This window comes from Wolffia australiana, chromosome 14 (assembly GCF_029677425.1).
Source record: "Wolffia australiana isolate 7733 chromosome 14, ASM2967742v1".
NCBI lineage: Eukaryota > Viridiplantae > Streptophyta > Magnoliopsida > Alismatales > Araceae > Wolffia > Wolffia australiana.
Window position 1 is genome coordinate 12880511 of NC_135848.1, and position 21045 is coordinate 12901555.

The 21045-nt window shown below is 37.9% G+C and overlaps 2 protein-coding genes, 1 long non-coding RNA gene and 1 other non-coding gene across 7 annotated transcripts; 1 reads left to right on the forward strand and 3 right to left on the reverse strand.

Moving 5' to 3' along the window:
- Positions 1–2773: 2773 nt before the first annotated feature.
- On the reverse strand, positions 2774–5992 carry LOC144712104 (uncharacterized). Of its 2 annotated transcripts, XR_013583732.1 has the most exons (3): positions 5094–5980; positions 3433–3597; positions 2774–3010 (listed from the first exon to the last, which is right to left on the reverse strand). It is a non-coding gene; the product is annotated as an uncharacterized LOC144712104 (long non-coding RNA). The 2 variants fall into 2 exon arrangements; XR_013583731.1 differs by lacking the exon at positions 2774–3010 and having other exon boundaries at positions 3413–3597; positions 5094–5992.
- Positions 5993–6551: 559 nt separating this feature from the next.
- LOC144712092 (bZIP transcription factor 27-like) lies at positions 6552–7575 on the reverse strand. Its single transcript, XM_078586273.1, has 3 exons — positions 6936–7575; positions 6778–6855; positions 6552–6711 (listed from the first exon to the last, which is right to left on the reverse strand). Exons 1-3 carry the CDS (start codon positions 7452–7454, stop codon positions 6640–6642), a joined length of 669 nt encoding a protein of 222 aa, XP_078442399.1. The 5' UTR covers positions 7455–7575; the 3' UTR covers positions 6552–6639.
- Positions 7576–10453: 2878 nt separating this feature from the next.
- On the reverse strand, positions 10454–10527 carry TRNAV-UAC (transfer RNA valine (anticodon UAC)). Its single transcript has one exon. It is a non-coding gene; the product is annotated as a tRNA-Val (tRNA).
- Positions 10528–10613: 86 nt separating this feature from the next.
- On the forward strand, positions 10614–14979 carry ATRAD17 (RADIATION SENSITIVE 17). Of its 3 annotated transcripts, none has more exons than XM_078586270.1 (12): positions 10614–10845; positions 11321–11384; positions 12031–12131; positions 12450–12497; positions 12608–12664; positions 12805–12907; positions 13028–13338; positions 13405–13738; positions 13822–13950; positions 14021–14222; positions 14286–14346; positions 14543–14979. In XM_078586270.1, exons 1-12 carry the CDS (start codon positions 10648–10650, stop codon positions 14726–14728), a joined length of 1794 nt encoding a protein of 597 aa, XP_078442396.1. In that variant the 5' UTR covers positions 10614–10647; the 3' UTR covers positions 14729–14979. The 3 variants fall into 3 exon arrangements, with proteins under 3 accessions (XP_078442396.1, XP_078442397.1, XP_078442398.1); XM_078586271.1 differs by having other exon boundaries at positions 14547–14779; XM_078586272.1 differs by having other exon boundaries at positions 10704–10845; positions 12026–12131.
- The last annotated feature ends 6066 nt before the right edge of the window (positions 14980–21045 follow it).

Genomic DNA, 21045 nt, shown 5'->3' on the forward strand with positions numbered 1-21045 from the left:
ATCTTAACCTTATGAACAATTATCACATTCTCACCGTATATTTTCTTTCCCCCTCGACCAAATAGTTTATACATATTTACCCTCATCTCATTAACCACTATTTAAACGAGATTTAATATTTAATTATTTTTCACTGTGGAGACAATCTGCTTTCATCACTAACTAGATTTACTTGACTACAAGTTTATATTTTTATTGATTCAATTCAAGAGCACCAACAAATTAAAACCCTAATTTTGAGTTTATTACTCAACCATACTTGTTAGATAGTGCCATTCTATGCAGATAGTTTGATGTTTGTAATTCTTATAATACATCAAATAGAAATTCTTATAATACATGAGTAATTACTGATCATCATTGTATTTTGATATCATCATGCTGACAAGGTCATTACACTAGAGTAATAACGAAAAAATCTTTATTTCAACGAGCTTAAAACATGGCATGGAAGAGTGAACGACTTCAAGGACACATAATATCCATCATTATTTTGTCCACACACCCTTGAACAAATTGTGATATCAGAGAGGAAACATAAGCATTTAATATAAATTAGTTTCCTTGCTTCATTATTGCAATATGCCAGACAATTATAAGATGGAATCATGGCTAACTCGACATTTTGATATTCAACCTTTTTATTACTTTCTCAAAGCCTTCAGTTGATTCTGTTATCAATATTTGAGACCTTATGCTGTTAACAAGTCGGAAGCAGTATCTGCAAGATGCACATTATTGGTCAATAGTCCAATGCATGTCAGTAACAAATAAATTTCATGATAGAGGGTGGTTTTTTTGATTTTGCAGTGTGTCATTCTTCCTGAAGATTTTTTTCCTTTTCGCGTATTCCTTACACAAACGACAACTTGGGTTTCTTGGATCCCATCCTAGAGATGTATCCATCAAGGCTAATATTACTTTGTAGTTGATTCATAACACAAGATTGTTGCTGAATCAACTTCTACTAAAATATTTACAGATGATCATGAGGACAATATTATTCCTATGACTTCTAATATTCATAAATCCATGTCTGTTCAAAGTCCTGATAAATCAAATTTATAAGAAATATCATAATACTCTTTGAGAATTGATCCTATTAATTTAATAGAAACTGAGAAAGGCAGACACACTACTTTAGAATGCACCCCTGAACCAGGAGTTATCTTGAAAACCAAAAATCTCCATTATGTCTATCAATGGGAGGGAGTATATCTAAAGTTCTGTGAAAATAAGAATTCTATTAAACCTGAAAAATCAAAATGATTAAATTACTGTTCAGTTAAACACCCTATATCATATTGTCTTACAGTTAACAAAACTGATATTGGGGAACCTACCTTGTTCACTGTCTCATCCAAGAATCAGAATTGGATGGAAGTTGCAACTACAAGACTTCAAGCTTTAATTTCTAAGCAACACATGAACTTAGTTTCCTATGAATTCAAATTTGCATATCGCCGGATGTAAATGGGTTTATAACTTACTGGTGACATAGATAAATACCAAGCCCATTGGTTGCAAAAGGTTACAGTTAACGAGAATAGTTCAAATCTACAGGAACCCTTAATCCACTTAATAAACATCATACCATCCGTCTTTTACTCTAGAAGATTCATCAGTGAGATGTTTCAAATGCTTTCTCACATGCATATTTAAATGAAACTAAATATAAAGAGAAACCTCCTGGTTTTAAAGGCCCAAACTATCCAATAATGTCAGTCATCTCAAAAAATATCTCAATGGACTGAACAAGTTTCCAGGAGTTTGGTTCAAAACATTATCCTCCTGCCTTATAACTCTCATATTTATAGGATATAACACATATCCATTTTTGTTTTTGAAACTTTGTTATGATGATCCTAATTTTTATATTGAATTAGGTCAATAATATTTCAATGTAATGTCTAAGTTATTCTATATTTGAATTTCATTATGTCATATATATTCTGAATTTTATATAAAAAATTTAGGCTTAGCACTTTTGTTTCTTGGAATTGAGTTCATAAAACACAAGCCTACATTTTATCACAATAAAAACATATTTCTTCAATTTTACTTCCTTCAAATATAGGAAACTGTAAACCTTCAACCACTCAACGTGCCTTGTTGAGTTCTTGCGCTACTTATAATACTCCATGTTGATGATACCCACGGTTTTCAAATTGACAGTTCATTTCAGTATCTCAAATTGACCCGACCAGATATATCCTTTGTGGCATCTCAAAAGTTGGATTCTCTAACCAGGAATGATGGGAAAGCATTAAAACATGTACTTAGCTATTTAAAAGGAAGCATTTCATGCGGCTTACTAATTCATAAATATTCAGATTTAATCGTGAATGCATTTATTGATGCAGAATGGCCGGGGAAAGCATGGATAAACTATCAACATGAACCTTTTTAGTACTCATCGGCAAGAATATCATATCCTGGAGCTCTAAAAGCAACCAACAGTCACTAGATCAAACACGGAAGCCGAATACAAGGACCTTGATAATTCCAACTCAGAAATTATATGGATATAGTCCCTATTGAGAGAAATACACATTGAAGCTGGCTCAACATACATTATATGGCGTGACAAAATTAGAGTTATATCTGGCATACAAGAACAAAGCACTCTGAGATAGACTTTCTTCTCATTAGAGAGTAGATCTAAGAAACTCCAAATAATATTTTTTCACCTGGGAAGGGCAATGGGTTGACACACTGACAAACCTACTGTCCCAGTCTTGAATTGCACCATGAGAGACAAGCTTAAGGTCCATGTGTTGTCGTTGCACTTGACGGGGTATTGAGGAGTCAGTCGTGTAAAGGATTAAAAAATAGAAATATTTCTGTAATTCGACTACTATATTCTAATATAAATACGAACCAACATGTAAAGTAAACAAATAAGTGGTGGAATACAACAATGTTTCTAAGCGTGTCTCTTTCGCTGTGATCGTTCTCTCTCTCCTCTATCCTCTTCTTGTTCTTCTTGCATGAGCTCGATTCTCTTCAGCTACAAATGAAATTAAGTGCTGAGATGATCATCACTGAGGAAACGTTTTACAGGAATATACACTAAGAGGTGAAGGTCAGTCTATCTCAATCATCGAAAACTGCTCAACGAAGGAATTCAAAGTTTTAGCAAATATTGATGCTTTAGTATAAGCGTTGTAACCCTCTTCGAATAAATATAAGAATCCTGCTCTCAACCAAAAACCGCGATGAGTAAGATACTAAATCTTCTAGAGGTCCTACTCTGTGCGACTGGGCATAAATTCCAAAGAACCCTCGAGAATAAATAATCTCATGGTGTTAAAACACCAAACTCGTTTATGAATCTAGCGAGTTACGAAGCAGTTGATTTCAAAAATCTAAAGCGGTTGTGAGAGAGTGAATAGGTGTTTGGGAACCAAGAGGTTGAAATTCGTATATTACTCGTCCCAGAATTCAATATGAGCCATACTAAAGGAAGACTCTGCAGCGTAAGAAAAACAAGCCCAATATGCTATAAAGTTGCTTGGAGTAGTCTCCATTTCCAGCTTGGGGACAGTTATGTCACATTGAATCACACAAGCATCTCTTCTCGTTGATTTCAGACGACTGAAAAAGACGAGATGATAGTCATATACCAGTAACAACATCAGATGTGCTTGTACAGTGCATAAGAACGAATAGACTTTTATTAAAACGGCTTAAATTACTTCATTCTAAAAGTTTACTAATTGCAACAGCCTTGCGCGCTTCGCCCAGAAAACATTGGTAACTGAATCAAGATAAAGTGACAAAGTGGCTAAGCCCGAGTGCCCATTGAGTCATCATTATCTTAGACAGCTGGATGGATAGATAGATATATAGAGAGGGGGGAAGATAAAGAGAGAAATAGAAAGAGATAGAGAAAGGGAGAGGAAGATAAAGAGAGAGAAAGAGAAAGAGATAGAGAGAGGGAGAGGAGATAAAGAGAGAGAAAGAGAAAGATATAGAGAGAGTGAGAGGAGATAAAGAGAGAGAAAGAGAAAGAGACAGAGAGAGGAAGAGAAGATAAAGAGAGAGAAAGAGAAAGAAATAGAGAGAGGGAGAGGAGATAAAGCGGTAGAAAGAGATCCAGATAGAGAGAGGGAGAGGGACATAAAGAGACAGAAAGGGATGCAGGGAGAGAGAGAGAGGGACATAAAGAGACAAATAGATACAGGGCGAGCGGGAGAGAGGGAGAGAGAGAGAGAGAGGCAGAGATACCGAGAGAGAGTATGAGAGAGATACAGAGAGAAAGAACGAGATAATAAGAGAGAGAGATGGAAATAAAGAGAGGGAAAGAGATACAGAGAGAAAGAACGAGATAATAAGAGAGGGAGATGGAGATAAAAAGAGGGAAAGAGATATAGAGAGAAAGAACGAGAGAATGAGAGAGAGATTAAGAGAGGGAGAGGGAGATAAAGAGAGGGAAAGAGATACAGAGAGAAAGAAGGAGAGAATAAGAGAGGGAGAGGGAGATAAAGAGAGGGAAAGAGATACAGAGAGAAAGAACGAGAGAATAAGAGAGGGAGAGGGAGATAAAGAGAGGGAAAGAGATACAGAGAGAAAGAACGAGAGAATAAGAGAGGGAGAGGGAGATAAAGAGAGGGAAAGCGATACAGAGAAGAAGAAAGAGAGAGATACGGAGAGAAAGATATATTAAGAGAGAAACAGAGAGAAAGGGAGAGAGACAGAGAGAGTGAAAGTGAGAGAGATTAATAGAGAAAGAGAGAGAGAAAGGGAGAGAGACAGAGAGAGTGAAAGGGAGAGAGATTAATAGAGAAAGAGAGAGAGAGAAAGGGAGAGAGACAGAGAGAGTGAAAGTGAGAGAGATTAACAGAGAAAGAGAGAGAGAGAAAGGGAGAGAGACAGAGAGAGTGAAAGTGAGAGAGATTAATTGAGAAAGAGAGAGAGAGAAAGGGAGAGAGCGACAGAGAGAGAGATTAATGGAGAAAGGGAGAGGGAGAGAGAGAGAGAAAGAGAGTGGTTCAGTCATCTCCTTCAAAGCCTGAGAGGGAGAAAGAGAAAATAGCGAGAAAAGACGACGAATTGGAAGTCGAGGGCAGCGTAGGGTTCCCATCTAGTACCTGCCACGGCGTTCGTACGATGCCCATTGAGAGGGACAAGGTGGGTGGAGCTGGAAAATGAAGAGGAAGAAGACGACTTATACTCTAGCCTTGAGCCTTCACGAGATGAAGAGGAGGCGGAGACTGGCCACGGAGATGAACGTCACATCATCGCAGCCCCTCGAGTCGGACAAGCCAGATAGGTTCTGAAGTGCCTAACACAGAGATAAATTTTATGGAATCCCCTGCTCGAAGGACTGACATGACCCAAAAAGCTGTACCCTGTTAGCCTTTTCTATCTCCTCTCCCTCCCTCTCTCTCTCTCTCTCATGTTCTATCTTATGCACAGCGGTTTCTTCAGCGATTTTCGGTGGGCGACGAGCCGTGCAGAGGAGAGAGAGATGAGCGGAGAGAGACGATGCATGGTGAGTAAATCACTAAATCTGCCAGAAAAAGGTGGAAAGAAGGCAGAAATGGTGCACCCGGTCGGCCCGGGGACAGTAACTCGGACACACGTCTCTCTGTCTTTGGTGGCGGCGCCGCCGGAGACTATATTCTGCTTGTTTATCGCAGTTCAAATTCATCTGAGCGACTAGGCAAGGACCCGTTGCAGAGAGTGGTTCGAAGGGATGAAGAGGATAGGTATAATGATTGATGTAGATAGATGTATAGAATGATAGCTGCATGGATTGATGATGCAAAGATTGATGGATGGGTAGATTTATTGATGGGTGTATAGACAGATCGATGGAAGGATATGTCGATAAATGTACAGATAGATAGATAGATATCCACATATATCGATGGGTGGATAGATATATAGATAGATATTCACATATATCGATGGGAGGATAGATAGATCGATGGGTGGATAGATAGATAGATATATGGATAGATAGATAGATAGATTGATAGGTGGATAGATAGATAGCTAGATAGATAGATAGACAGATGTGTGGATAGATAGTTAGATAGATAGATTGACAGATAGATAGATAGATAGATTGATAGATGGGTGGATAGATAGATATATATATATATATATATATAGATAGATATATATATATATGTATAGATAGATAGATATATATATATATATATATATATATATATATATAGATAGATAGATAGATAGATAGATAAGTGGACAAAGATAGACAGTTATAAAGATGAATGTATAGACAAAGATATATTGATGGGCGTAGAGATAAATATGAATGTATAGACAGAAGTTATATTGATGGGCGTAAAGATAAATAGTTATAAAAATGAATGTAAAGACATAGATATATTGATGGATGCAGAGATAGATAGTTACAAAGATGAATGCATATTCAGAGATATATTGATGGATGTAGAGGTTGATAGTCACAAAGATGAATGTACATACAGAGAGAGAGAGAGAGAGAGAGAGAGAGAGAGAGAGAGAGAGAGAGAGAGAGAGAGAGAGAGAGAGAGAGAGAGAGAGAGAGAGGGAGAGAGAAGAAAAAATAAATTCACTTTCAGAGGCACTGGCCTAGGGCCTGGCATCTCATGCAGGAACAGGGTTTAACCGCGGATATTAGACTTAGAATGGAGCAGAGGCGCTCCGCTGGGGAGCCTTCTTGGTGGACATCTGCGCCGCCATCTTCGCGCGAAGCTGCTCATCAACGGCGAATATCAGCAATCAATTTATCCAACCCTAATAGATCGCAAATTTGCAAACCTCTTCGTACAGCCTCCTCAGCCTCTCGTTCTCCATCGTCAAGTGATTCACTTCCTGCTCCAGCTCGTTTGTGTAAGCCTGCCAACAATACTTCAATAATCAGCGAGCAAGCAAGAAGAGAAGAAGGCGGAAATTGCGAGAGAAGGAGAGGAAGATGCCTGCTTTCTCGCTCTAGATCTCGCGGCGGATTCACGGTTCTTAATCATACGCTTATTCCGGAGATCGCCGGAATCAAGGACTAGAGGAGGCTGCTGAGAAACCCGCTTCTTGTTATTGCAGAAGACGATAGAAGAAGAATGAGAAGATGGAGAAAAACAAGGGTGACATCGTCGACCCGGCTTTAAGTATGGGGAATCTGGGCTGGAGTTAACGCGGAGAAGGGTGGCCGGAGCGGACCCTGGCGGCGGGCCCGCCGGTTGCACTGAACAAGCGCCGCGACCGGCGACGGGCCGCATGGGTCTGGAGTTGGGTCCGATAGGATGCTCTTGAGAGTAGGCTTGGTGGGTTGTGATCTCTGACATGGGAGAGGCGCTGTTGAGAGTTATATCCTTCCACACCTCCTCCATTGTTCTCTGCTTGCACAGAGGAAAAGGAGAAGAAGAGGAAGGAGAAGCAGACGAAGAGGAGAAGAGGAGAGGGGACTTGGGCAGATCTGGTTCTGGTACTTGCTGCCACATGATCTCAAGTGGAAGCTCAGAGAGAAGAGGAAGAGGAAGAGGAAGAAGAAGAAGAAGAAGAAGAAGAGAGGCTGGGGAGAGGGGGCGTTATGGGGAGGTTTAAAAAGGAGATTTAATTCCATTTTTGTGGGTCTTCGTCTCTCGGACAGAAGATCTCTTAAAAAGGAGATCTAATTCCATTTTTGTGGGTCTTCATCTCAGAGACAGAAGATCTCTTAAAAAGGAGATTTAATTCCTCTTTTGTGGGTCTTCTTCATCTCTCGTGCGGAAGATCTCCTGGGTCTTGCGCTTCTAATCAGGATTCCCATAAAAATGGAATTTTTTATGAGATAAAATTGTCGCCCCTTCAAGCTAAGAGATCCAAAGGAAAAAAAAAAATCCCTTCTTTCCTATCCGGGGAAATTTATGACTTCGAGCGGTCCAGGAAATCGTGTTCTACAGTGGCCAAGTCCTCGTTGTCCTCGCCGCCGAATCGGCACCGTCCGGCAGGATATCTAACGGTCTCGCCGCCTCCTCCGTCATCCGTCCTGCTCCCTCCCTGCAGCGTCCTGCTACCATTGAAACGCAGTAGAGGCCCGTTGCCCGATAACGTCTCTCTCTCTCTCTCTCTCTCTTCATTCTCGCTCCTCCTTTCAGAGAAATCACCAACCAAAAATCTCTCTCTCTTGCCCAGGAACCCTATTTGCTCCTCTCCTGCTCGTACCGAAGCTGGTCGTCCCCAGCGACAGTTCCTGGAAACGGAACAAGGAATTTGGAGAATCTCCAAACGCAAGAACGTTGAATTTCTCTTCGTTTCTCTCTATAGATTTGACAAAATCCACGATAAGGGGATAATAGAGTTAAACAACCAACGCCCGTTATCGTTCTCGGTCTGTAAGCTAGTTTCCTTTCTCTCTCTATATCTGCCGCAATCTGGGATAAGGAAATAATTCAGAGAGCAACCGGCGCCTGTTTTAGATTTTAGCTTTCTTCATTTCTCTCTCTGTAGATTTGCCGCAATCTGGGTTAAGAACAAATAATTGAGAGAACAACCGGCGCCTGTTATAGATTGTTGCTTTCTTCCTTTCTCTCTCTCCATATTTGCGGCAATCTGGGAGAAGGAGATAATAGAGAGACAACCGGCGTTTCCCCAAGAGCTTTCTTCCATTCTCTCTCTAGAGTTCATCCTATCCACTATCCAGGAGAAGAAGAGAATAGAGGAAGCAACCGGGGCCAGGCTTGTTATAGTTGTTGGATTGTAGATTTCTTCCTTTCTCTCTCAAGAGTTGCCCTAACCAGGAGAAGAAGATGATAGAGAGAGCAACCGAGTTCAGTCCTGTTATAGTTGTTGGATTGCAGATTTCTTCCTTTCTCTCTCTAGAGTTTCCCCTAACCAGGAGATGAAGATGATAGAGAGACCAACCGGGCAAGGTCTGTCATTGCTCTTGGGTTGTACATTGATTCCTTTCACTCCTTTGATTGCCCCTAACCAGGAGAAGAAGATGATAGAGAGAGCAACGGAGGCCAGTCCTGTTATAGTTGTTGGATTGCAGATTTCTTCCTTTCTCTCTCTAGAGTTTTCCCTCACCTGGAGATGAAGATGATAGAGAGACCAACCGGGCAAGGCCTGTCATTGCTCTTGGGTTGTACATTTATTCCTTTCTCTCTCTAGATCGCCCCTAACCAGGAGAAGAAGATGATAGAGAGAACAACGGAGGACAGTCCTGTTATAGTTGTTGGATTGTAGATTTCTTCCTTTCTCTCTCAATAATAAGAGACAGCAGATTGAGCAGTCAGTTTTCCTTCTTGGATTTTTAGGGTTATTTTTTTCTCTCTCTAGAATATGATAGAGAAAGTCTCTCTGTTGAACTGCTGCTTCTCTCAGATTCCTCATCATGTTCATCATCTTGATCTTAATGTTTGCGTCTCTGGGTCTGTCCAAATCCCCCCAACAAGGACAGAAGTACTTGCAGGCTATATAAATATCAAATATTAAATGCACAGAACGGTCAGTGGACACATCCCATCGGTTGGTGCGGATTTTTTAGAGTGCCATCGAAGTGACAGATTCCAGTTTGCTTTCTACCCTCATAATTTTTTTTTTCATTTAAAAATTTTAACTTCTATTTTTTAGTTTGCACTGACTCCAATTTCTCTGCAAAAATTATTTAGACATATGAGTTTAATTTTTTTTAGACAACACTCAACGATCCGAAGGAGTTGAGATTAAAAAGATTGCCCATTGGCTACAGTATTACCTATATTTTAGAAGATACATTAAAGTATTTTTTCCGGTGGCTTTCTTCTCTCATAATTTTTTAAAAATTAGCGTTTATTTCAATTTGAGATGATATTACTGTAATTTCTTGGCAAAATATATGCAGATATATGAATTTAATTTTTTCTAGACAATACTCAACGATCCAAAAGAGTTGGGATTGAACAGATTGCCAACTATTGACAGTATATCTATATTTTCAAATATACAATAGACTGTTTTTTCCTTGTTGCTGTCTTCTCTCATTATTTTTTTATTTTAATCTTATATTGAATTTGACGTAACTCTACTTTCTTATCAAAAAGTAATTAGACTTTTATTTTATCTTGAATACATACAAAAATCCAAGAGCGTTGGGATTGGACAGTTTCCAATTAGATATTTCTTAAAATATGCTAAAAAGTATATTCTTGTGGGGCATCATAGATTTAGCAAGCGTAAGATCTTTCTCATCGTTACCGTAATTAACTCAACATAGTTTTGAGAAATAAATTTATCGTTGAGGCACATTAGGTCTGCAGACTCTTTTTACAAATAATAAAATTTTAAACTGTTTAGCTTATTTCAAATAAATTTTTTATGCTGTATCTTCAGATTCAACAACCGTGAGAGCTTTTTCACCCTCAAAAATATGAGCCTAACAATTTATAAGAAATTTAAAAAATCAGATTTTTTATACTAAAATAAAAATTAAGGCTAAATAATTATATAATATTAATAATATCAGTAGTAAGTAATAAAATGGTGCTGCCCAGGCTCGAACTGGGGACCTTCAGTGTGTAAGACTGACGTGATAACCGACTACACCACAGCACCTTGATGTTAAAATTTTCACATGTTTTTATATATTGTATTTAAAAAATTCAAATTTACACTCATTCATCGGCTGAAGAACAGACTAGGTTTCGTTCTCTGCACGTGGAGAAAGTTGAGGAGATGAGATCATTCAATCCGTGCGATCTTGAGGTCGACGATGGAGACGGCGAGGCGATCGCTTCGTCCTCTGCTCGGCTTCATCGCAGTGGGAAGCGATCGACGTCAAAATCTCGGAAATCGCCGGCCTCCACTAAGAGGAGCAGAACTCTGCGGAAGCGCGGGGTCGCGTTGATGGATGAAAACCACAGTCCTGAACAGGTGAATACTGTCCGTCGGAGAAAGTGTGGAAGAGCAGTGACCGATATTGGCGTTTCCCGGCCATTTTTTTGATGATCTTCACGTGTATTCACCTTTTATTTGTCTTTTGTGACCTACAAAGGTGCTGCGAAGTCGCGTCGTTGTGTTCTTTTCCTTTTATTACTCTCTTGTTACTAGAATCGGTACTAGTCGCGGTTCCGTGGTGTTCAGTGGTTTACTTCTTTTACCGGTTCCGTCACATGATCACGATCACCACATGAGCACGAGGAACGGATGATATTCGATAGATAAAATTAAAGTGTAGCGGAATTGCGTTATTTTCGGTAGGCTTTACTATATTTTTTCGCGTCATTATGCGCATGGAGAACGTTATTGTGATGATTGGTTGAGATTTCTGTTTCCTCGGTGCATTCTCCTTGCATCGTAAACTCGTAGAACTTGACTCCGGCTTTGACGTGGGCCTGTCTGCTTGCAGCGTGATTTCGATGCTCTTTCTGAAGATTTTCTTGAATGCATAAATGGAGTCCATGTTACCCGAGGTATGCGACGGAAAATCTAATGGTTATTTGTGAATTTATTTTTTCACCTCGGATATTAATTCTCTTTGTCACGTTTTTGTAATGATGATTTTTTTATTCGGGCACATTCTGCAGAGTTCTCAATTTTCTTTTTTTGAGTGACCCATTTAATATTATTTATCAGTGCTCGAATGCGTCTACATCTAAAGAAACAAATAAAATACTGTCGGTGTATCTTGCTATGAAAACTGAGAATGAGCAGGTCCCTAACAGTTTTTTTTAATGCGCCTTTTTCTTAGGATGATTCAAAGGCGAAAAGTCTCCAGGATCAGTTTTAGTGGTGTTACTTCTTCTTAAAAAAGCTACTTTATGACTCAGTTTCGTAGCTGGATTGTTTTTTAATTATTTGTTTTTTCATATCGAATCTGCCCCATTATTCCTCATCAACCGACAAAAATCATTTCAGCATTCGACGTTCATGAACATTTGGCAGGAAAGAGCATGAAAAAAGGACCCCATCGTAGAAATATTTATTTATCTGTGCTATTTTCCATAATATTCTTCTCTTTCTCGAAAATAACCAATTCTTTTCCAAAATTTTATCGTTTTTCAGCTTAAAATCAGGCATACCTAATTTTTTTTCTCTTTTCTATCTTTGAAAGTGTAGGAAAATGTCAATCCGCTTCTAAAAGGGCAGCTATTAACGAGCTGTGGGTTGACAAGCATAAACCGCATTCCATTGCTGATCTTGCAGTTCACAAAAAGAAGGTCATCTGTCACTGGATCTTCTTTTCTTATCAAATTTAAACAATCTTTTGAATTATTTTCTCGGCATTGCTCTGTGAATCAATAATTTCTGGTTTTGATATAGTGCTAGTCCAGAAATATCAAAACATTGGATCTGGCTCTTTAGATTTTGGGCCATAAAGCTACACAATTACTTAATCATAGTTATGTTTTGCTCTAAAAATCAATGCTGGTATGCTCACGTCGGAATCTAGAGGGCTAGCCATGAGTAATATGTACATTCATGTGGTTTGAGTTGTTGACTAGCTTTATCTGATTTATGCACCTTTTGCATTTTAGGTCGAGGAAGTACGATTTTGGCTGGAAGAAAGAATCAAATCGCCGAAGGTGATTGTTGACAACTTTAATTCTACTTTTCTGTTGTTTTCCTTTGAAGAATTGAGATAAAAGCCTTTTGATTTCATGCTCTGCATATTAAGCCTATAACTTCTGTTCAGGACACTGCCTGCAGTTACACTCTTCTCATCACTGGAAAAGCTGGAGTCGGAAAATCGGCAAGTTTTTCTTCTTAAGTTTTCCCATTATTAATGATATTTCTGTCTAAAATTCTCTGTTTCTATGTAATTTTAGTTATTTTTCTTTGATTCTATTGATCGATTTTTCCAGAGGTGATGAATATAGAATAAATTTGCAGGCTGTAATCCAAATCATTGCCTCACATCTTGAACTTGAGGTATGCGAATGGAAGACACCCACCCCCACTCTGTGGAAAGAGCACCTGCACAATTCTAATTCAAGTAACTTTTTTTATTTTATTGCAAAATATTCCACCCATTTTGCTTTTTTAATCATTTTATTTGTCTTGAGTTCCTTTCTACTCATCCATTGATTTCTGGTGTTTTTGGACATGCCAATAGGCTTATCGTATGTGTCAAAGTTGGATGAGTTCGAGACATTTGTGGATACCGTAAGAAGATACCCGGTGCTTCCATCAACCAACACAAATGGATTGAGAAAACCCATTATCCTGTTAATCGATGATCTTCCTGTAACGAATGGAACAGTTGGTCATAGAAGATTATGTGAGTGCTTACGTATCCTGGCTTGCTCAGCTCTGGTTCCAACTGTTATCTTGGTGACAGAATATTCTGAGGATGATTCTAATGGCATTAGAGGCTGCCCTATGGAGGAAATACTTTCTACCCTCGAAAGAGTAGGAGCACACAAGGTATATATCATATCTGAACATTGATATCTTTCATTAATAGTTAATTGATAATATTCGGTATCACAGGTGTGTTTCAATCAGCTAACAGTAAATTCAATCAGAAAAGTTCTTTCTGCTATATGCCAACGAGAGGAGTACAGTGTGCCAGAAGATGTGCTCAACCAGATTGCAAGACATAGTCAGGGTGACATCCGGCATGCAATAACATCATTGCAGTACTTTTGTCTTAGACCAGAAAATTCTTCTAATATCGCTTCTACCCCTCTCAAAGAAAATTCAAATCTAGAGCCATTTTCATCTCCTGTGAGTAATGATGCTAGCATATCATTCGGGAGAGACGATACTCTCTCCTTATTTCATGCGCTGGGGAAATTCCTGCACAACAAGAGAGCTGAAGGAGGTTCTAAACCATTGTGAATTTTCACTTATTTTTTTCTTGTTATAAATTTGAGGTAATTGTTAAATATTTCATTGATGTTACAGGAGTTGAAAAAGGAGCTGTGCTAGATCAGAGGTTTGTGCGGCTTCCACTCAAGATGGATGCCCCGGAGGAGATTCTTAGCCAAGCCCATGCCCAGGCGAGGCCAGTAATTGATTTTCTCCACGAGAACGGTAATTTAATAATTTAACTGCCATTACTATAGCCAAATGCTACAACTGATAAGACCTTTCTAGGCTTCAGTGCTTGATTTCCTCCGCGATGAATCAGCGGACGACGCGTGGACTGTTGCCTCGTACCTCAGCGATGCAGACTGTCTCCTGTCCAGCCAAGGCCAAAGGCTGAAGGGAGCCATCCATGGCGGAGAGCTTCTCTCTCAGTTTGCCGCCGCTTCCGTTGCTGTGAGGGGGGTTTTATTCGGCAACTCTCGTCCGTCATCTCCCAGGTTTGGTTCTTCCGTTGACCCCGTGCGCTATCGAATCTTGTGTATTTAATTTTTTATGTCCAGGTGGCGGTCAATCCGGCGGCCCCAGCTTTGGCAGGCTGAACGGTCGTCAAACCAAGAACGGGTAACTCAGCTGAAACCCTAAACCATAAACCCTAAACCCTAAACTTGGATCCGAACCATATTATAACTTAACCGTAAACATTACATCATAACGTTACTCCACAAGAAATCAATTGAGGGGTTCTAGGTTTCTAGGTTACCTAACCCTCGAACACGCTAAAAACCCTAGACATCTAAATAATGGGATAATTTGGCAGGCAGTCATGATGAGGGAACGTGTCCACGTCCAGTGGGGGATACAGAGGCTGGTCAGCATGGGAGTGGTGGCTGCGGAGCTGAAGCCCATGATGAGATGGCTGGGACTTGCTGACATCCATCAAGTGTCTTGGGATCATGATGATGGAAATGAGGATCAGGAAGAGGATGATATCCAAGAATGGTAGAAAATGGGTTCTGAATGGTGGAGAGTTTGGTGGGTTTCCTTCTCTTTTTCCCCTTTTGGTCCTCTGCTGAGTGCATGAAGATTTTGGTGAGTATGACATTCTTCAGAGGTTCTTTTCAGAGAAAATTTGAGGCCAGCCGCAATTTTTGGGGAGGGAAAGAGCGATTACATGACTTTAATCTCGATATGTAACCAGTGGAGCATAAGTTTTTGTCCGTTGGGAAAATATGAAGATTATTACATTTATATGTGCATCATATAGTAACACTAGTCAGAACAATGTCGGAACCCTTTAAACATGCTTTTGTCTGGATGCCAACAAGGAATCAATCTTTACACTGACCCTACTAAAGATGGATGTTATTTGAAAAGGTTTACTAATCAACAGTCTTTGACAAATTTATAAATCTCCTAAACCACCTAGCCATATAAGGCTGGGATCAAATTTTAATAATGTTGTTTTTATCCTACGCCACTTAGACAATCTTTTTAGAATACATAGTGGTGTTGCCAAATTATGCTTACCCATCAGCAAAATACGTAAAGATGCAAAATTGTACTTTTTGTTGCCCACTTGCTGAGCCCGATACGGGATGACAGTATCAGAGTGGATGTTTTACCAGATTGGAAATGGGAAATCTGATATCCATATTTTACCTATACTCGATATCGGACGCCAAAATCAGACATTGGTGTCAGATATTGGTTTTTCTAATATCTGACATAAATTGGAATACAGTTTAAATAACTAATTGTTTTATTATTAAACATATAAATAAGTAAGTAAGCTGTATGAATTATATTTTTATGCCTGAGTACTATTTTTACCATTTTTAATGAATTTTACTGATATTCGATGAAGTGAATTTGTTTCAAATCGTAGGAGATATATTAAAATTAAATCTGATATATATTAACCAGGGACAGCCCAAAGTCCATCCGGTGACATGAACTCCACTTCAAGTTTGACTACGTCAAGCCTAATCAATGTGTTCTAAGAGTGCAGTTACTTTCACAGTAGGTTATGTTTGAAACAATTTATATATTGTTTTATTATCTTACTTTTTTCATTTGACTATGGATACTTGGACTTTAAACCAATATCAGGATATAATTTTTGGTATGGATTTGGATATCCTCTATTCGAATATTGGATTCTGACTTTTGGATATCGGACCAGATATCTGGTAACAGCATTCACCACATCCTGACCCCTACAATATCCCTCCTAATATTAAGTATGGATATTCGATATGTATCCGATATCGAATATCCGATTATCTGAAATTGTCTGGATTTCATTCCGATATTGGAATTGTTTTCCTGATATCTGATATCAGATGAATATCAGATGGGAAAACACTCATCATACCTTGATCCCAGGCTGAATTGACTAAGTGGAAAGTCAGATATCAACAAATCATATGCTCTTAATGTAGAACCCAACATGATATCTAAAGATATGATAATATGTAGATGCACCCTTACAGGCAAAATAAATGTTTTTTCACACCACTAGAAAACAATTAGAATTTATAACTGAAGACAAGATCATTACATTAAAGATCAACAATGGAGGATTCCATAATTTTTTATGGATGAATTTAGGAGAAACTGTCTGAACTACACATTGGGTTGCAATTTAAGATAGGTGGAGATGAAAGGGTTTCAACTACTTTTGCAAATATCTTACAAAAGTATATGAAATTCACTACATTTATAATTTGTGTTTCTAAATTCCATTTATTTTTTAGTCAAACTTGGAGATTTTTGTTTGGCCTTTCAAAATTTTTGTTTGGTAGCTGAAGGTTTCAGAGTTACTTTTTATTCTTGGGGGATGTACCAGTGAAATGCATCAATAACCAAGTTGAAGGTTTCTGACAATGTGCTCAACAAAAAACTAAAAAACCCTAAGTCATTCAACAAGTACAGAACAAGGAATAATCTAACACCATAGTCCTCATTTACTTTCAGACAACATTAACATACATTTCAATAGCCCTAGTTATTGAATTTTTTTCTGACAACATTAACAAAAATTTCAATAACACGCTAGTTCTTCAATTTTATATATAATAATAATTTATTAATACCTTCAATTCGTCCAATTATTTTTCCTTAATTATCAATGTTCTCCTACAATCAAACATACAACTTATATTTAGTGGAAGGAGATATATCACCTTATAACCCATATCCCATTCAATCTTACTATGCTTGGGGTGAAAATTTTAAAAGAATTTAAATAAACTCAGGCTTTGACCCCCCCCCCCTTCATTTATATTCTATGCATGATTGATCTGCATGAAAATGTAAATAAAATTAATAATAATATTATGAAAAAACTAAATATGTCACGTATCCAATCACCTAGCGTGGAGTTGAATGTAGCAGTCAAACAATTCCTTGAATGTGTTTCTTCAAGCTGCATAGTTGTCTTGCCTCTAGATGAATCCACTCAGTTTTTGGGTAGGAACCTTAACCTATCAATTAAGTTAAATTAATCCTAAGTTTATTAATCTATATGTCGATATACTTATTAACAAGGTTGGTCAGTCAATTTTTATTATGAAATTAAAGATATTATCTGGACTAACTCATGAACGTTGGAAGATATGCTTAAGTTATAAGGACTTTTATGAAAATTCCTTAAATAAATATCAATAGGGAAGGGACACCCATTTTAGATTCCCATGCCAGCCAAACTTGGGAATCCCTTCATTACTTATTTCTCTCCTCATTCCACTCTCTCGATGTTAGAGACTTGATGAGAAGAAGATCTACTAGGTCTTCAAGAAGAGTTGGAGAAGAAGAAGATGAGATCTATCATTGCATCAATCACGTGGATACGTGTAGAAGCCAGACATGTGAATGGCTTTGAGTCATTGCCAAGGCCTAAGTCAAGGGTGGCATTATTGCCCAAAAGGTAAAATGATCATCTTTAGTTTTATAAATAAATTATGAATTGATTCACACCTTTTGATGTATTAAACTATATTTTATTCAATCAATCAGAGCCAATATAACCCAACAAAAGGGCCCCTCTCAAAATCTCCTGAGTCTTTTTTTAAAGAAGGCATTTTTCGTCTTATATGAGAATTAATAAATTATTGAAAACTCTTCAGTATATAATATGACATCTAATAATGTATGGGTATGTAACCTGCAAGGCTCGTGCAACAATATAGTTCATAACTCTAAACACCCAAAAACTCTTCGTTCGGTTACCTCATTTACTCATTATATCCAACATATAAATTAATTACTGATGGATTAATTTTTCATAATGAATATTTCAAGTCGCCGACACATGAGGTCCCAAACTTCACACATGCTCAAGAATGTATAACAGCTTACCAAATATTTTATGGAACCTCACTGTCACGAGTTACCATATGTATATAATCCTTCATGCACTAGTCACACCTAGAGAAACTTAAGGTGTGGTCAATTATCGATTAAGTCATTTCACCTAGGACTGATGAATTAGTAAACCATTTGTGAAATTGTTGGAATTTTCATTAACGTCTCCAAGAACGCTTTAAATTCAGTGAACTCAATAACTCTTGTATAACTTCATCTTCCCTAAGTCTACCACCTCTTAAAGTAAGAATTGATGATTCTGCCATGACCACTCAATCACCTTCATGGAATTTCTGTTGCATCTAACCCATGCATTTTTTTAATGTATCCATTTTGAGCTCTTGGGTTGTATTCAAAACACAACTATCCATCCACAACATGTCTTTGATGTCTCCGGTCTGACCACTTACACAGCTGTGACATGATAAACATGATTAAAAATGTTTATAAAAAATGGTTGTGCTACCATCTAAGTATTCGTAAGTATCAATTCAGTGGCTTATTTTCCTAAAGAGCACCCAAATTATATACATAATGACTCCTTACAAAACAACTCAGAAGACATTTTTGGCCTCTCCGATCTGACCACTTCCGCAACTAAGACATCAATAATATTGATTGGAAAATGGTTATAATACCATCCAAGTATTCCATGATATCAATCCTGTGATTTTTTCTTAAAGAGCACCCACATTCTATCCATAGAGAGTCCTAAAAAATGATTGGGGATTTAACCATCCTAATCACATGAGTGGGGGGAAGGGGTAGATAATACTATTCTATCTAGATATTTGGATGACCCTTTTTTATTCTTATGAATAGGAATGTTTATAATACATGTTTAAATAGGATTGATTAATATGTTATGATATCTTGATATTTCACTAGTAACTATATTTATTCCTTGGCTATAAACATAACATTGAATAATAATGAACATGATTTTTTTTGGAACTTGAATGATATATAGGAGAGTGATTGTTTTTATGCCACATAACTCCATCACAAGGCTCAAAAGATGTTGAAACCTCTACTGGTAAAAATATGGATGGATTCACATAACAAAGGGATATTTGAATTGGGGGAGTATAAGTGTGTATATTTTTTGTTTAAACTTTATATTGTGTTAAACTTGTATAATAAATATACATTAAAAAATAATAATAAGACTTGAATAAAATATTTTTCTTAACTATGATATCACATAATTAAGTTAATATTGTAATGAATTATCAAGAGCTAAACTAAATATTTAAATATTGACGGAGCTGAATAGTCACTATGGGATATGTTGAAATCCAAAACTCATGCGCATGAGACTCAGGTGATTCATCAGGAGAAAATTTCAAAATATGAAGATCCATTAGGTGTCAAAGATGCAAGTCACTTATGGTTGTAGAAGTGAACTCCTCAAACTATGGAGCCAAAAAAACACTTTAATATTAATAATTTACGTGTAAACCATTAATAGAAATTTGATGGAACACCACAGATCATTGGAAGTCAAAGGTCACTTAGGACAGAAACCATTAATGGATCATGGGATTAGACTAGTTCATGAGATTTATCCCCTCTCACTTAGTCCATAGAAAGAACCTAAGACTATGTTTACTTATTTACTCATGACATTATTCACCATATATGAATCAACCTCTTTTGGTAATATCACCACAAAAACAAATAGATTAAACAGATTAAATTCAATGCATTTATGAATGACACTTTTGTATAAATTATTATGCTCGGGTATGTGAATTACTGGGAAAAATAAGTAAACATAGAGAAATAACCCTAATTTTTTGTGTTTTGTTTTATTTTATGGTCTTTAATAGTAATGTTTATTTTTTTTGTTTTACTAATTAGCATAGTTTATTTTTTATTATTAAATGAATCACTCAGATTATTTTCCTAATAGTAAGAGATCCATTTATTTATTACTTCCAAATGTAATAAATAAATTATTACACATGACCCACCTATAACATGAGGCAAACTTTGTGGCTTAATTCAACCTTTCTATTTGTGTTTTTTCTATTGCTCTTGATAAAATATTTCATGTATAATTTGAAATTTTATGAATTATATCTCACTTTTATTGGGTCTAGGGGGTTTGGTGAAGTACTTTAAATCAAATTTTATGTAGTGGAAGGTGTATATAAATATAAAACTATTCAATGAAAGCATGGATGTATAAAACTATTCAATGTATGTGAACCCTAGAGGGTCCTTGGAGAGAACGAGAGATTGAGAGGAGAATAGAGTAATGACTTAAGAGAATAAGGAGATGTACAAGGGGTATATATACCCTATGGAGAGAGAAACAGATAAGAGGGCTAATGGGCTTATAGAACAGGGCCCATTAGCCCATATAGGATATGTCTCACTAACAGCCCCCCGCAAGCGAAGCATGGATATCGTCCATACCGAGCTTGGACACTGCACGTTGCAAGAGAGGCCTAGACAGGCCCTTGGTAAGCACATCAGCGGCTTGGTCCGAAGAGGCAACAAAATCAATGTCGAAAATGCCCTCGTCAACCCGCTCCTTGAAGAAGTAGCGGTCACGTTCCATGTGCTTGATCTTTCCCTGCTGGCCAGGATTCTTGGCCAGTGCAATTGCCGACTTGTTTTCACAGAAGAAGTGAATCGGGCCGGAATACTCAACCCGTAGGTCTTGAAGTATCCCATAGATCCACTGAGCCTCGGAGGCCCCATCAGCAAGCGCTCGGTACTCGGCTTCGGCACTAGAGCGGGACACTTTGTCCTGCTTGCTGCTCTTCCAACTAACCAAGCTGCCGAAGATGAATGTGCAATACCCTGTGGTGGAGCGATAATCGATAAGAGACCCACCAAAATCTGCATCAGTATATACTTTCACCGTCCGGTCCGAGCTTCGCGGGAAGAGCACACCCTTCCCTGGGCAGCCCTTCAGATACGCGAGTACCCGAGTGACCGCTT